Source organism: Pecten maximus, chromosome 16, assembly GCF_902652985.1.
Source record: "Pecten maximus chromosome 16, xPecMax1.1, whole genome shotgun sequence".
Lineage (NCBI taxonomy): Eukaryota > Metazoa > Mollusca > Bivalvia > Pectinida > Pectinidae > Pecten > Pecten maximus.
The window spans coordinates 4,269,664-4,283,720 of record NC_047030.1 but is presented as its reverse complement, the minus strand read 5'-3'; the positions used below and the strand labels follow the sequence as shown (position 1 = coordinate 4,283,720).

Sequence of the window (14,057 nt, the reverse complement as noted above, 5' to 3'; positions counted from 1 at the left end):
ACAATATGGAGAATGTGGTTAATACTTTGCGTCATTTCCGCCTCCACATGCTATGATTGTTGTTTAAATATCTAGTAATTGGAGCTGTGTTAAAGCAATATTATGCAAATATGTCCCCCATATGATAGCATACCTAATTTAGTGTAGAAATGTTCTTCTATGGAATCTCAAACTGAACATAAATCCTATTCTCATAAGTTTTTAATGCATGCACAAGCAATCATTTTTAACAAATGTAGGTAGGAAGACTATTGTTCATCTATTTGGTCATTGCTTTTGTGTTGCATTCTTTTCTTTGGCTTATGTCCCATGCATTTTATAAATTTTCATGCAGTAATGTATAAAATATATTTATTATCTCTGCCACAATGCATATCAAACATTTTAAAATAAGTTGTTTTTTTTCTGTGTAGCAAAAAAGTATTAATGAATGAATAGTTATTGTATCGAAATGGTTAGTATCTAAAACTGGATAGTTTCGTATACCGTGTGATTTTCTCTGACTACAGAACATATGTTGTGAATAATATGGTTTTGTTTCTGTTCTCAAAACATGACTCGAAACTGTATCTAGTGCACTCATTTTATTTCAAATTTGTCAGCATAAAATCTAGGATAGCTGTCCAGTTATAGAGAGATGCTTCAGGCCTACAAATAGAATGAATCAAATCAGAGTTTGTATTACAGGGTTAGCATGTAAACTCGTAGTACCGAATAGTAACTACACACGTGATAAATACAAAACAACAACTGTACAATAATGGATTCTTAGATATACAGTACCCTGCCGAGTATGACTGACGTAACGATCAATTTAAACATTTTAGCAAGGGCTAATTCTTTTATAGTGTACATCCACTTAACTTTATATGGAGGTATAGGCAGGTATCTGAAAATTAGCGGTTGGAAACAACTACATTGCGACATGTGTTTACCATAAAAAAAGTGTACAGTCAATCGTCGTTATCTCGAACTCTGAGACTCTCGACGACTGACTCACTCAAAGTATAAAAAATCAGTTCAGACAGTATTAATTCTATATAGAATAAACTCGGCTATCTTGAACTCTGAAAACCCGACGACTAATTCACCTCAGTCATACTCGGTTATCTCGATGTTTTTTTTTTTTTTTTTTTCAAGACTCCGTTGACTCGGAGATAACGCAGTTCGACTGTATCAATAATAAGTGCCTGTTTTAAGTAGGATATTTATGATTAATCAGACGTTTAAACAGACCTGCGACGGCTGATTGAAAGCCCGCATTGTAATCACAGGCAACCTCGTTCTGTTGATAATCCTGTCTGTTGTCCTTGTAACTACCCTCACGACTAGGTCCACCCACCAGCCCGCCGTATAGCGTGTGTGGGTTTGACCCTGACCTCGACAGCGCCTCCTGGGAACAGGGCGCCGGCATCATTGGGCAAGAACTGAAAAGCGAAACGTTCAGACATTTATTACAAGCCATTCTACAACAACGCATCTTGTCGACTATTAAATTTTAGCAAATTCTATATACCAATATCTGTATAAATGCCATTCCATAAGTAAGATATTGTCAATGTGTTTATTCATATATCATCATTAGCTGGACCATCAGAAGAAATCACTGTAAATCGGTACAAGCGTATTGTCATTGTCAATAAATTGTATGTGTCCCATATATATACATGCAGTCAGCAACTGTACAAGAGACGTCTCAAAATAACAATGTTAAATATAAAGTTTGATACAGAACAATTAATTAAAACTTCATCACAGAGCTGTTTCGTCTTAGCGATTCAGTAATGTCAGTGGACAAAATGTGGAAATCCACGAGGAAACTTAGGTCAACATATGATATGGGCAAACGTTAAAAAACACTTTTCCCACAATTTAATCGAACGCTGGTATACTGTAAATACGTCTGAAGCATTTATGTAAATAAATCCGTCCACTTAGGTATCTCATTCTGACCTTGACCGATGGTGAGGATGACTGGGGGGATTGACCCCAAAACCAACAACAAAACTCCTTCCGGTGTCACCAAGGGCAATGTGGATCTGAGATTTCGCCCATGCGCGATACTCTGCACTATTTAAACCGTTTTCTGCGGCTACTAATGCTATAAACGCCATGTTCGCTGAAAAAAGCAGAAAACATGATTATGTATTGCATGTTCCTAACCATATGTTTATATGATTATATATATATATATAAGAAAGCGCTTTGGGAATCACCTTGTTCATTATAACTGTGTATGGAGCATATGGCTAGATAGATACATAAATGGTACTACATAACAAGTTTACTGGTATTCCTATTTTGATTTCACAGGAGATAGTTCGATGGTCATATTTTGGCCCTTATTTTATCGATTCTGGGTCAGAAAACACTGTTTGGTTTCCATACCAAGTCGATGTTATCTGTTTATATATATAATCGTTAAGTATGACCCTTAAGGACGAAGTAATACATAAAGAAAAACTCGACAACTCGTCTTTAACGCTTTTGTCGCATCTCAGCGATTCTTCATATAAACGCACCAGGTTATATATAGCTACAAACCGGTGTGTCTAAGAGATCCCCATTCGTTACGTAAGGCGAGGCCACTGTTAAGGTATGGAACATTGCCTCCTGGCATCCAGTTGGTAAATGTTCCGGTGATGTCAGCAGCATATCTATCTTCACCGGTCACATTGTGGAGAAGCACCTGCGTGTAATATATACCATTCATTGTGTAATATATACCATTCATTGTGTAATATATACTACTCATTGTGTAATATATACTATTCATTGTGTAATGTATACTATTCATTGTGTTATGTATACTTTCCATTGTGTAATGACCTGCTTACCCCATGTTACAATAAGTGTGTTCACATTATTTGTAGCTTAAAGGGCGGTTGTTATAGTTTACTGTTTAGTTTTCTATTTAGGGCCTTCTAGATTAGAAACTGTCTCGCCCTAATCACTTTATTAATTAGTACGGTCGTACCTTGCTTTTGTCATGAAATTTCCCTTTTTGTAATTTTGGTAAAATGTGCGAGAAATGCATGTTTCCGTAGAACATAATAAACCCGTTTTGGTCAGATATGTTACACAAAACAATGACGTTATACTTACAATCCGAAAGATTCTGTTTCATCGGCCATTTAAAATTCTGATATGGGCCGACAAACATCAGATCTCCTGCCATAGCGATATGTCGAATAGTCATCAAAATTTCGATAATTGTTATTTGGAGGGAGTCCTGACCATCAACTACGACGGTGATCAAAAGGATGGATAAATATATCCAGATTCTTTCCACTTTGTTACAGCAACACGTTCTTACCTTACAACCAATATCCTTGTTTCCCCAAGACTGTCCCCAGCTAGTACCAGGATGGTTGTAGTTCTTGGAATGTGTCAGGTATTTGTCTTCACCAGTAGCTAAATATAGCCACGCACCTCCCCAGCACATTTCGTCGTCATAATCTGAAGAGCTTCAAACCGATTATTTGATGTTGACATGGATACTAAATGCTAATAGATATAAGTACTGTATAGATATAAGTACTGTATAGATATAAGTACTGTATAGATATTTTGGCGAGCTGACATTTTTGCGCTCTGTCAAATGTTACTAGATTGTGTCAGTTATTGTTCTTCCGGAAATGGGGAAGTAGATAATGAAAGTTACAACTGAAGTCGACATGACACAATAGTCCTGATGTTGACAAGTGTGGTACTAGAGTGGGTGCGCATATGTAGTCGTAATTAGTAAACTTACCCATAAAACTGAGCTGCCGACTGAGGTAAACTCTTACTATAAGTACCGTTGTACTCTAAAGCGAAGGCGTAGATCTCCCTGGCGTGTGTCAGGAGCTTTGCAGCGAATGCAGGTTCTGAAACATAAAGTTTTCTTTAGTTTGCCATCTTAGAATGTGAATTAACAGGAAGTTTATACAAGCAAAAATTCTATATTTCAATTTGGCGTGAATTCTAACACTTCAAACCAAATCAATAGACATGTCAGCTGACGGTTGTGTTTCCTTTGCTTTTTCTGTTGGGTCAACAGGATTTCTCTTTAATTCTCACCTTTGTCCTTGAACGCAATATATCCCGAAGCCATGGCTGCGGCGTACTCGGCAGCGACGTCACTTCCGGGTTTATCTTCAGTAATCTTATAGGATGGCCGTGCCATTGTCATGTCTTCCGGTCTTCCCCAGAAATGATGATCAAGGTCACCATCTCCAACCTACAGAAAAGTCAGACCTTTGCTGAACAATTAGAATTTACAAACGCCACACAAGGAAATACTAGTAACACCTTTAAATGTGAATTTAGAACAATAAAGTGAAATCTAGTAAAACAAAGTGTTTAGTAAGATAAAGTGAAATTTGAGAACGATAAAGTGATATTTTAGTAAGATAGATTGAATTTAGTAGTATAAAGTGCAATTTTAGTGAGGTGAAATGACATTAAGTACGATGTAGTAAGATAATGTTAAAAGTAAGAAATAGTTCAATTTCAGTAAAAGCAAAATTAAGTGATTTTTTTGTAAGATTAAGTGAACTTTTAGTAAGATTAAGTGATTTTTAGTAAGATTAAGCGAAAGTTTAGTAAGAATTAGTAAGATACATGTAAAGTGAAATTAAGTACGAAATAGTGAAATGATAGTAAGATTAAGTGAAATTTAGTAAGATGAAGTCAAATTTTAGTAAGAACAAGTGCACTTTTATTAAGATTAAGTGAAATTTAGTAAAAATAAAGTGAAATTTAGTAAGATAAAGTGAAATTTCAGTAAAATAAAGTGAAACTTAGTAAGATAAAGTGAATACGGAATTCTGAATTCTGAATATTAAACTGTTTCGTCATTCTTTCTAGGACTCAGGTTTGCTTGAGAACAAGTGTGGGAACACTAATAAAAACAAATTTTACATATTCTTATTCTTGTTGATTACAGGAAACCACAGAAAGGAAACCAATCTATATGAGCCTTTACTTGCTGTCTATCTTACCGATCTATATTATGAAATCACGTTTTAAACCAGCTAGCTTAGCTGTGATTGGTGGAATATTAATTATTTTCATTGCGACATCACAATTACGTCATAGACTGCCAATAGCCTTATAATATCACAAGGAAAATAGATATCCTAAAAATATCGATTATTTTTTTATTTCATGTCGGTCTGAGAATTGTTAATTGCTTTACCGGATATACAAAAGTATATAAAGCAAATTTAGTTTACGTTATAAACAGAGTCAAGCACTTGTTTCAATTATTAACTTGGTGTAAAGTTATATTGAACTATTAGCGTAAAGAGGAAGGACGTCGTAGAAACGTTTGATTGGAACGTGAAGAGAATATTAGTTAACATAAACTTTTGAACAGCGCTTCTGTGACCTAGATTAACCGATCAAATAATTGCGCTGCAATATTTGCGCTAAATGTCTTCTTACAAACGTTTGACCGACCTGGACGTAAAGTTCGTTGCGACCCGTATGTGCTTTCATCAACCACTCTAACGGCCATCTAATACAATCGTACATGTTGTCCAATTGTCCAGTAGCAGCATAAGCGTCCTTAAACTCGATGAGTCCCCATGCTAGCATCGACACGCTTCCAGCCAGGGGAAACCCGAATTTGAGGTGATCACCAGCTGAAACATACATATTGAAGCTGTTTTGTAGTTGTTAATCCTGTTTTTGGTAGGGGTTTTTAACGTCCAATTCAGTTTGATACGCCATTTACATTACACTAACCATGTTCGAACAAACTATTATCAAGATATAGCAAATTGTGTGGTGAAAATAGTTTCGACTAGCCAGCATTGCAGCAAACGGCTCAGTCCTTTCGCAAAACAGCTAATTGTTATCCACCAAGAACAAAAGGAAAATACAACACATATTTCCGGCTATGAATTTGAAAGTGAATATAAGGAACGGAATTGTTACTTGTATTATATATGACCGTATACAACAGCACATGCCCTCACTAGAAAAACGGAGCACTTACACAAACCACAAACAGGTTATTACCATTTCCAACCAGGTCCTTTTAGTAAAAACAGCAAATATGAATATAACGTCATAGTACACATACCGTCATACCAGCCTCCCGAGAGATCCTCTCCGTTTTGTCCGTGATCGGTCAAGGCTGAGTCACCTCTCCACGGTATCCGGTTGGTGGAAGGTAGTTTCCCTGACCGCTGAGCTTCGTAGAACAGAATGGACTTCTCCAGAACCTCGGCATAATTGTACTTCTCAGACGCGACTGAAAAAAGGCATTTTTAAAACGCCATAAAAAGAGATAAATTGTATTTGTTCTCTGTGAAGGGCAAATGAAATTATATTAATTGAGCTCCGTGCAATCTGAATGAATGTCAACATCAGGCAGAGCTTAACCAGGTTTCTGGAGCAGATTTTTTTTCTATTTATTAGCATTTTTTTTCAAATTCATGTACATACGGAATGCATTCTTATTTCGTTACTATTCTAATGTTCAACTGGAACAAATGCGAGTTAAACAGTATTTTGATTTAGAAACCCCAAAAAAGGATTCAAGAGCGTTTTTGAAAGACTGTTGTTATTAATTTTCGATAATCACGCACGGTGAATAGGCTTGCGCATCGATATCGGGCGGCCTCATTACGCACTTTTCAACGTATAAAAGCGCAACAAGGAATATGTACTTATCCTAATGTAGCTACATTTCGATGCAGCTACAAAAAATGAAAATCAGTCCTTAATCGGTCTCTTTTATCGTTTTGTGACGTCGTACCTGCTGGCGGTGTCGAAGGCGTGACTTGTCCGTCGTGTATAAGGTTTACCAGGGCTGCGGTAGCTGCAATCGGCGGGTCAGAGGTCAAACGGTTGTACCGACCAATGATAGTCATCGATGTTGTGGTGTGATTGTGTTTACTGCCGTCACTGAGCTTATTGACCAATACGTACGTTCTGTTATCAGCCGAGATGCGGTTTATAGTTGTCTCGGCCTGTTGTGCATGTGCATTAGCAAAACATTTTTTTTAAACAAAACAACCAAATTCCAATTCAACACGAAATTACCAAAGCAATTAAAAAGGAGGAATGTTATGGTGGCTGGTTAGGGCCATCTGAAGACCTCTCGATCTCGCTTTCTCAGCCTAATCTCGCTCGCTCGCCGTTGTAATCTCGCTCCCTCAGCCTAATCTCGCTCGCTCGCTCACTCGCCGTTGTAATCTCGCTCCCTCAGCCTTATCTTGCTCGCTCACTGTTGTAATATCGATCTCTCAGCCTTATCTCTCTCACTCGCCGTTGTAATCTCGCTCCCTCAGCCTAATCTCGCTCGCTCGCTCACTCGCCGTTGTAATCTCGCTCCCTCAGCCTTATCTCTCTCACTCGCCGTTGTAATCTCGATCCCTCAGCCTTATCTCTCTCACTCGCCGTTGTAATCTCGCTCTCTCAGCCTAATCTCGCTCGTTCGCCGTTATAATCTCGCTCCCTCACTCTGTCGATCTAAAGTCGAGGATTGCGAGGTTGCTTGATTGCCATAACCAGCCTCCATAGACCTGACCACGTCACAAATTGAATTCAGAATATCGGATACACTACAAGATGAAGTTTCCCTCCTCCTACAGAAACGAAAAAAAAGGTTTTGTAATATTTTATATTTATCAAGTTTGCCAACCCCTTAAAGCGGAAACAGGTGCACTCGCTGAACCGGATAGATGATCGGCGCGCAATGGCCTACTTACATTGCGTTGAAGGATGACAGGATAGTTAAAATGGACCGTAACCTCCCAACCGTACACATCCTCGACAATAGGAAATACCAGCATGCCCTCAAACCTGTTTCCCCAGTCGTGAATTCCAGTAAGATTCACAGTCTCCATGACCGGTAAAGAGGCATGTAGACAGGGCAGCAGACATATCAGTGTCACAGCAACGAACAAGGTCATTTTTTCTGCAAAGGTCAAAACATAATTTTGTGTGGATTTTCATTATAGAGAGACGAAGATTCTGTACATACCGATGTTTGTTTTATGTGGTTAGTGATGTTCATGAACTAACACTCAATCTGAACTTAAACATGTTTTATCTGCCCCAGCCCTACATTGGGTAAGGTAATTAAATATCAGAATAAATATTGAATATTAATGAAGCTGAAGCAAGAAGTGATCTAAGAAAACTTGATGTTTGGTCCAATAAATGACTGGTGTCCTTTAACCCTACCAAAACTGAGGTCCTAGTTATCTCAAATAGAAAACTTCCATTTGTTCCGTGTTTCACATATGACATTGCCCCCATCCATGTCACTAGCCAGCATAAACACTTACCAATGATTGTAAATGGAACATTCAAGAGGAATATATAGTTAATAAAGCAGCTAAATATATAGCTACCCTTCGTAAAACAAAACTTGTTTTAAACAGAAATTCACTAGAAAAAATGTATATTACTTATATACGACTTCTACTTGAAAATGCATGCGAAGAATGGGACAACTGCGGTACAACAAATTCATTATTATTCTCCCCTGCATGGCTATCCTTCTAAAACTACCATGGGTTATACGCTATATACGCTAAGAGACAAATGTAATCTTTTTATCAATAATGGAAATTGATGAGCCCCGTACAAACAAGATTAAATAATACCTCTGTAATTACTAGTACTTATTTCGTCCTGTAAGAGTTCTGTACCTGTTGTCTTCGTGAACCAGTAGCCCTGTGGAGATAAGGCGTCATTAACACTACCACCACCTTATCTACACAGACCTCAACACAGAAGACATAACTCTGATTGTCTTTTACCTCCAAATTGAAGAGTAACAAGAATTATAAATTAGATACTTAATATCAAATTAAAATATCCTGATGAAAAAATTCATTTATCTGAACTTTATAGATGGATTTTTTTTTTCAGTTTTTAAAATGTTTAAATGGTGTTTACTTAGTACTCGGGAATTTAATTTCCTTATTGATAATTGCTGTATGTGACTATGGCAAAATTGGACAAATTCGTGTGGTTTTGCTAGTTTTTAATGTATTTTTTGCAGAAAATATCAATCAATTCTGAACAAGAAAATATCACGATTATTTCGTGTTGATGCCATTTTAACATTTTTATCGTTTATATCATATTTACTATCCCTGTAACATATACTGTATAATAAAAGTTTAAAATCCTGAAGAAATTTTCTACAAAGTGTATATCCATTTGCATGACTTCATAAAATATGACATAATAATTTCAGCAACCAAATATTGATGACCTCATAAAACCCAGTCGCTGGTTTTGGAGGCAAGGCATACGTTTTCTTCAATGCCGACACGTGCATATCAGATTAGACTAGTCTCTTGTTTTCTTCAGAAAGTGCAGGCGAGAGTTCCTAGGGCGTCGGATTATAATGGTCGGATATTTATTATGGTAATATATACCAAGTACCTTTAATTAAAACGGCATATATCGACTTCTTGCTACATTTCCCCCTTTGACGTTTGTCCAGTTTTGAATTATTCCAACTAATTGAGCATCCGTACTGACCATTTTACGATTATGTAATTGGTATTAAATGTACAGACACAGACCTGTCCACGGGACACCGTGTTATATAAGTGAACAGCGATCTAGCTAACTCGTAACAGAGGTATTCCCAGAGATAACTTGCTCTAAGTCACCCCGATAGACATTATAGGACAAATATACAACCGACGAATGTAAACATTTCTATTTGGAACGATGGCCATTTGAACTTTCATAATCTTTATCACGTGATCAGGTAGTGAATTTTTCGTGATAGACATCTTTGACACATTTCTGGTGATCGTTGTCGAAGACAAACAGGTAAGGACGATTGTCATGTGGGTCAGTCATATGTACATACCTTCATTAATTGTCTGTGTTCTGAATAATTTTATTGCATACATTCGTCAAGGTTTAATTTTAATTTGTTCATAAAATGTATTGAATTGGTTTAGAATAGTAGTACAATCACATTATCGGCCTGTAGAATAGTAGTACAATCACATTATCGGCCTGTAGAATAGTAGTACAATCACATTATAGGCCTGTAGAATAGTTGTACAATCACATTATCGGCCTGTAGAATAGTAGTACAATCACATTATAGGCCTGTAGAATAGTAGTACAATCACATTATAGGCCTGTAGAATAGTAGTACAATCACATTATCGGCCTGTAGAATAGTAGTACAATCACATTATCGGCCTGTAGAATAGTAGTACAATCACATTATCGGCCTGTAGAATAGTAGTACAATCACATTATCGGCCTGTAGAATAGTAGTACAATCACATTATCGGCCTGTAGAATAGTAGTACAATCACATTATCGGCCTGTAGAATAGTAGTACAATCACATTATCGGCCTGTAGAATAGTAGTACAATCACATTATAGGCCTGTAGAATAGTAGTACAATCACATTATCGGCCTGTAGAATAGTAGTACAATCACATTATCGGCCTGTAGAATAGTAGTACAATCACATTATAGGCCTGTAGAATAGTAGTACAATCACATTATCGGCCTGTAGAATAGTAGTACAATCACATTATAGGCCTGTAGAATAGTAGTACAATCACATTATCGGCCTGTAGAATAGTAGTACAATCACATTATCGGCCTGTAGAATAGTAGTACAATCACATTATCGGCCTGTAGAATAGTAGTACAATCACATTATCGGCCTGTAGAATAGTAGTACAATCACATTATAGGCCTGTAGAATAGTAGTACAATCACATTATAGGCCTGTAGAATAGTAGTACAATCACATTATCGGCCTGTAGAATAGTAGTACAATCACATTATCGGCCTGTAGAATAGTAGTACAATCACATTATCGGCCTGTAGAATAGTAGTACAATCACATTATAGGCCTGTAGAATAGTAGTACAATCACATTATAGGCCTGTAGAATAGTAGTACAATCACATTATCGGCCTGTAGAATAGTAGTACAATCACATTATCGGCCTGTAGAATAGTAGTACAATCACATTATCGGCCTGTAGAATAGTAGTACAATCACATTATCGGCCTGTAGAATAGTAGTACAATCACATTATCGGCCTGTAGAATAGTAGTACAATCACATTATCGGCCTGTAGAATAGTAGTACAATCACATTATCGGCCTGTAGAATAGTAGTACAATCACATTATCGGCCTGTAGAATAGTAGTACAATCACATTATAGGCCTGTAGAATAGTAGTACAATCACATTATAGGCCTGTAGAATAGTAGTACAATCACATTATCGGCCTGTAGAATAGTAGTACAATCACATTATCGGCCTGTAGAATAGTAGTACAATCACATTATCGGCCTGTAGAATAGTAGTACAATCACATTATCGGCCTGTAGAATAGTAGTACAATCACATTATCGGCCTGTAGAATAGTAGTACAATCACATTATCGGCCTGTAGAATAGTAGTACAATCACATTATCGGCCTGTAGAATAGTAGTACAATCACATTATAGGCCTGTAGAATAGTAGTACAATCACATTATAGGCCTGTAGAATAGTAGTACAATCACATTATAGGCCTGTAGAATAGTAGTACAATCACATTATCGGCCTGTAGAATAGTAGTACAATCACATTATCGGCCTGTAGAATAGTAGTACAATCACATTATCGGCCTGTAGAATAGTAGTACAATCACATTATAGGCCTGTAGAATAGTAGTACAATCACATTATCGGCCTGTAGAATAGTAGTACAATCACATTATAGGCCTGTAGAATAGTAGTACAATCACATTATCGGCCTGTAGAACAGTAGTACAATCACATTATAGGCCTGTAGAACAGTAGTACAATCACATTATCGGCCTGTAGAATAGTAGTACAATCACATTATCGGCCTGTAGAACAGTAGTACAATCACATTATAGGCCTGTAGAATAGTAGTACAATCACATTATAGGCCTGTAGAATAGTAGTACAATCACATTATAGGCCTGTAGAATAGTAGTACAATCACATTATCGGCCTGTAGAATAGTAGTACAATCACATTATAGGCCTGTAGAATAGTAGTACAATCACATTATCGGTCTGTAGAATAGTAGTACAATCACATTATAGGCCTGTAGAATAGTAGTACAATCACATTATCGGCATGTAGAATAGTAGTACAATCACATTATAGGCCTGTAGAATAGTAGTACAATCACATTATAGGCCTGTAGAATAGTAGTACAATCACATTATAGGCCTGTAGAATAGTAGTACAATCACATTATCGGCCTGTAGAATAGTAGTACAGTCACATTATAGACCTGTAGAATAGTAGTACAATCACATTATCGGCCTGTAGAATAGTAGTACAATCACATTATTGGCCTGTAGAATAGTAGTACAATCACATTATCGGCCTGTAGAATAGTAGTACAATCACATTATCGGCCTGTAGAATAGTAGTACAGTCACATTATAGACCTGTAGAATAGTAGTACAGTCACATTATAGACCTGTAGAATAGTAGTACAATCACATTATCGGCCTGTAGAATAGTAGTACAATCACATTATAGGCCTGTAGAATAGTAGTACAATCACATTATCGGCCTGTAGAATAGTAGTACAATCACATTATAGGCCTGTAGAATAGTAGTACAATCACATTATAGGCCTGTAGAATAGTAGTACAATCACATTATCGGCCTGTAGAATAGTAGTACAATCACATTATAGGCCTGTAGAATAGTAGTACAGTCACATTATAGACCTGTAGAATAGTAGTACAATCACATTATCGGCCTGTAGAATAGTAGTACAATCACATTATTGGCCTGTAGAATAGTAGTACAATCACATTATAGGTCTGTAGAATAGTAGTACAATCACATTATCGGCCTGTAGAATAGTAGTACAATCACATTATAGGCCTGTAGAATAGTAGTACAATCACATTATAGGCCTGTAGAATAGTAGTACAATCACATTGTAGACCTGTAGAATAGTAGTACAATCACATTATAGACCTGTAGAATAGTAGTACAATCACATTATAGGCCTGTAGAATAGTTGTACAATCACATTATCGGCCTGTAGAATAGTAGTACAGTCACATTATCGGCCTGTAGAATAGTAGTACAATCACATTATAGACCTGTAGAACAGTAGTACAATCACATTGTAGACCTGTAGAATAGTAGTACAATCACATTATAGGTCTGTAGAATAGTAGTACAATCACATTATCGGCCTGTAGAATAGTAGTACAATCACATTATAGGCCTGTAGAATAGTAGTACAATCACATTATAGGCCTGTAGAATAGTAGTACAATCACATTATCGGCCTGTAGAATAGTAGTACAATCACATTATCGGCCTGTAGAATAGTAGTACAATCGCATTATACGTTGTAACGTCTTAATCGAAAGTGCAGAAAAAAGACAGCCTACGTAATATGCCCCCAACTCACTTTCCCAATTGAAATCTGTTAAAATGTAAGACCTGAGTTAGTGTGGTGAAAAAATATCTCAAATTTATTTTTAATTAATATGAGATTTTTTTTCAATGAAACTCGTCTCGACGTTTTACGTTTTGCTCGCAAAGGCTCGAAAAAAAAGTCTGGAACAAGTCTGAATATAAATATCATCAGTTCATGAACAGCCTTTTGTATAATATAAAAACGAACATTCTATAGTTATTCATGCTTTATGAAAAACAAATGCTTGCCCGACATCCGAAACCAGTGGGAGTTATCGCCCTTCCCCCTTATTTTCGATGTATAGACTCTATATGATCAAACATTATCAAAAATTTTAAAGGGGCATTCCGTCGTTGAAATGAGTTTATGCTATAAAAACAAAAGTAAACGGGAATCTTGTATTTTTCTAAACTAGTCCAAGTATAAACTTTACCGTAATACAACACCCAAAGCCAGAAGATAACCCAAAGTTCTTAAAAATAAAAGTTTTTGAAAAATGTGACTTCGACCCGATGTGCGAAAATTAATTGCCGCCATCGAATATTAATACGAGCATGCGCACGAACATAAACGAAAATGGCGTACATGGCTCACCGAGTAAGCGATTAGTCAGTCGAGTCGAACGAGGAATTCGCAT

The 14,057-nt window shown here is 36.7% G+C and overlaps 1 protein-coding gene across 3 annotated transcripts; it reads right to left on the bottom strand.

Moving 5' to 3' along the window:
- Positions 1 to 565: 565 nt before the first annotated feature.
- Positions 566 to 8,681, bottom strand: LOC117345246 (endoglucanase E-4-like). 3 transcript variants are annotated; one of them, XM_033908281.1, is made up of 12 exons: positions 8,610 to 8,681; positions 7,707 to 7,915; positions 6,752 to 6,965; positions 6,074 to 6,244; positions 5,446 to 5,630; positions 4,063 to 4,222; positions 3,755 to 3,869; positions 3,317 to 3,467; positions 2,545 to 2,689; positions 1,954 to 2,119; positions 1,237 to 1,427; positions 566 to 648 (listed from the first exon to the last, which is right to left on the bottom strand). In XM_033908281.1, the coding sequence occupies exons 2-12, from the start codon at positions 7,908 to 7,910 to the stop codon at positions 611 to 613; spliced, it is 1,740 nt and encodes a 579-aa protein (XP_033764172.1). In that variant the 5' UTR covers positions 7,911 to 7,915; positions 8,610 to 8,681; the 3' UTR covers positions 566 to 610. The 3 variants fall into 3 exon arrangements, with proteins under 3 accessions (XP_033764172.1, XP_033764170.1, XP_033764171.1); XM_033908279.1 differs by lacking the exon at positions 566 to 648 and adding an exon at positions 758 to 889; XM_033908280.1 differs by lacking the exon at positions 566 to 648 and adding an exon at positions 758 to 889 and having other exon boundaries at positions 8,655 to 8,681.
- Between the last annotated feature and the right edge of the window lie 5,376 nt (positions 8,682 to 14,057).

Excerpts from the sequence above, each read along its gene's own strand:
- LOC117345246 (XM_033908279.1), bottom strand. The coding sequence starts at position 7,910 with ATGACCTTGTTCGTTGCTGTGACACTGATATGTCTGCTGCCCTGTCTA. Across the intron at positions 3,870-4,062 it reads TATTGCGTTCAAGGACAAAG|AACCTGCATTCGCTGCAAAG; the intron begins GTGAGAATTAAA and ends TTTATGTTTCAG. Across the intron at positions 2,690-3,316 it reads ACAAGGATATTGGTTGTAAG|GTGCTTCTCCACAATGTGAC; the intron begins GTAAGAACGTGT and ends TATTACACGCAG.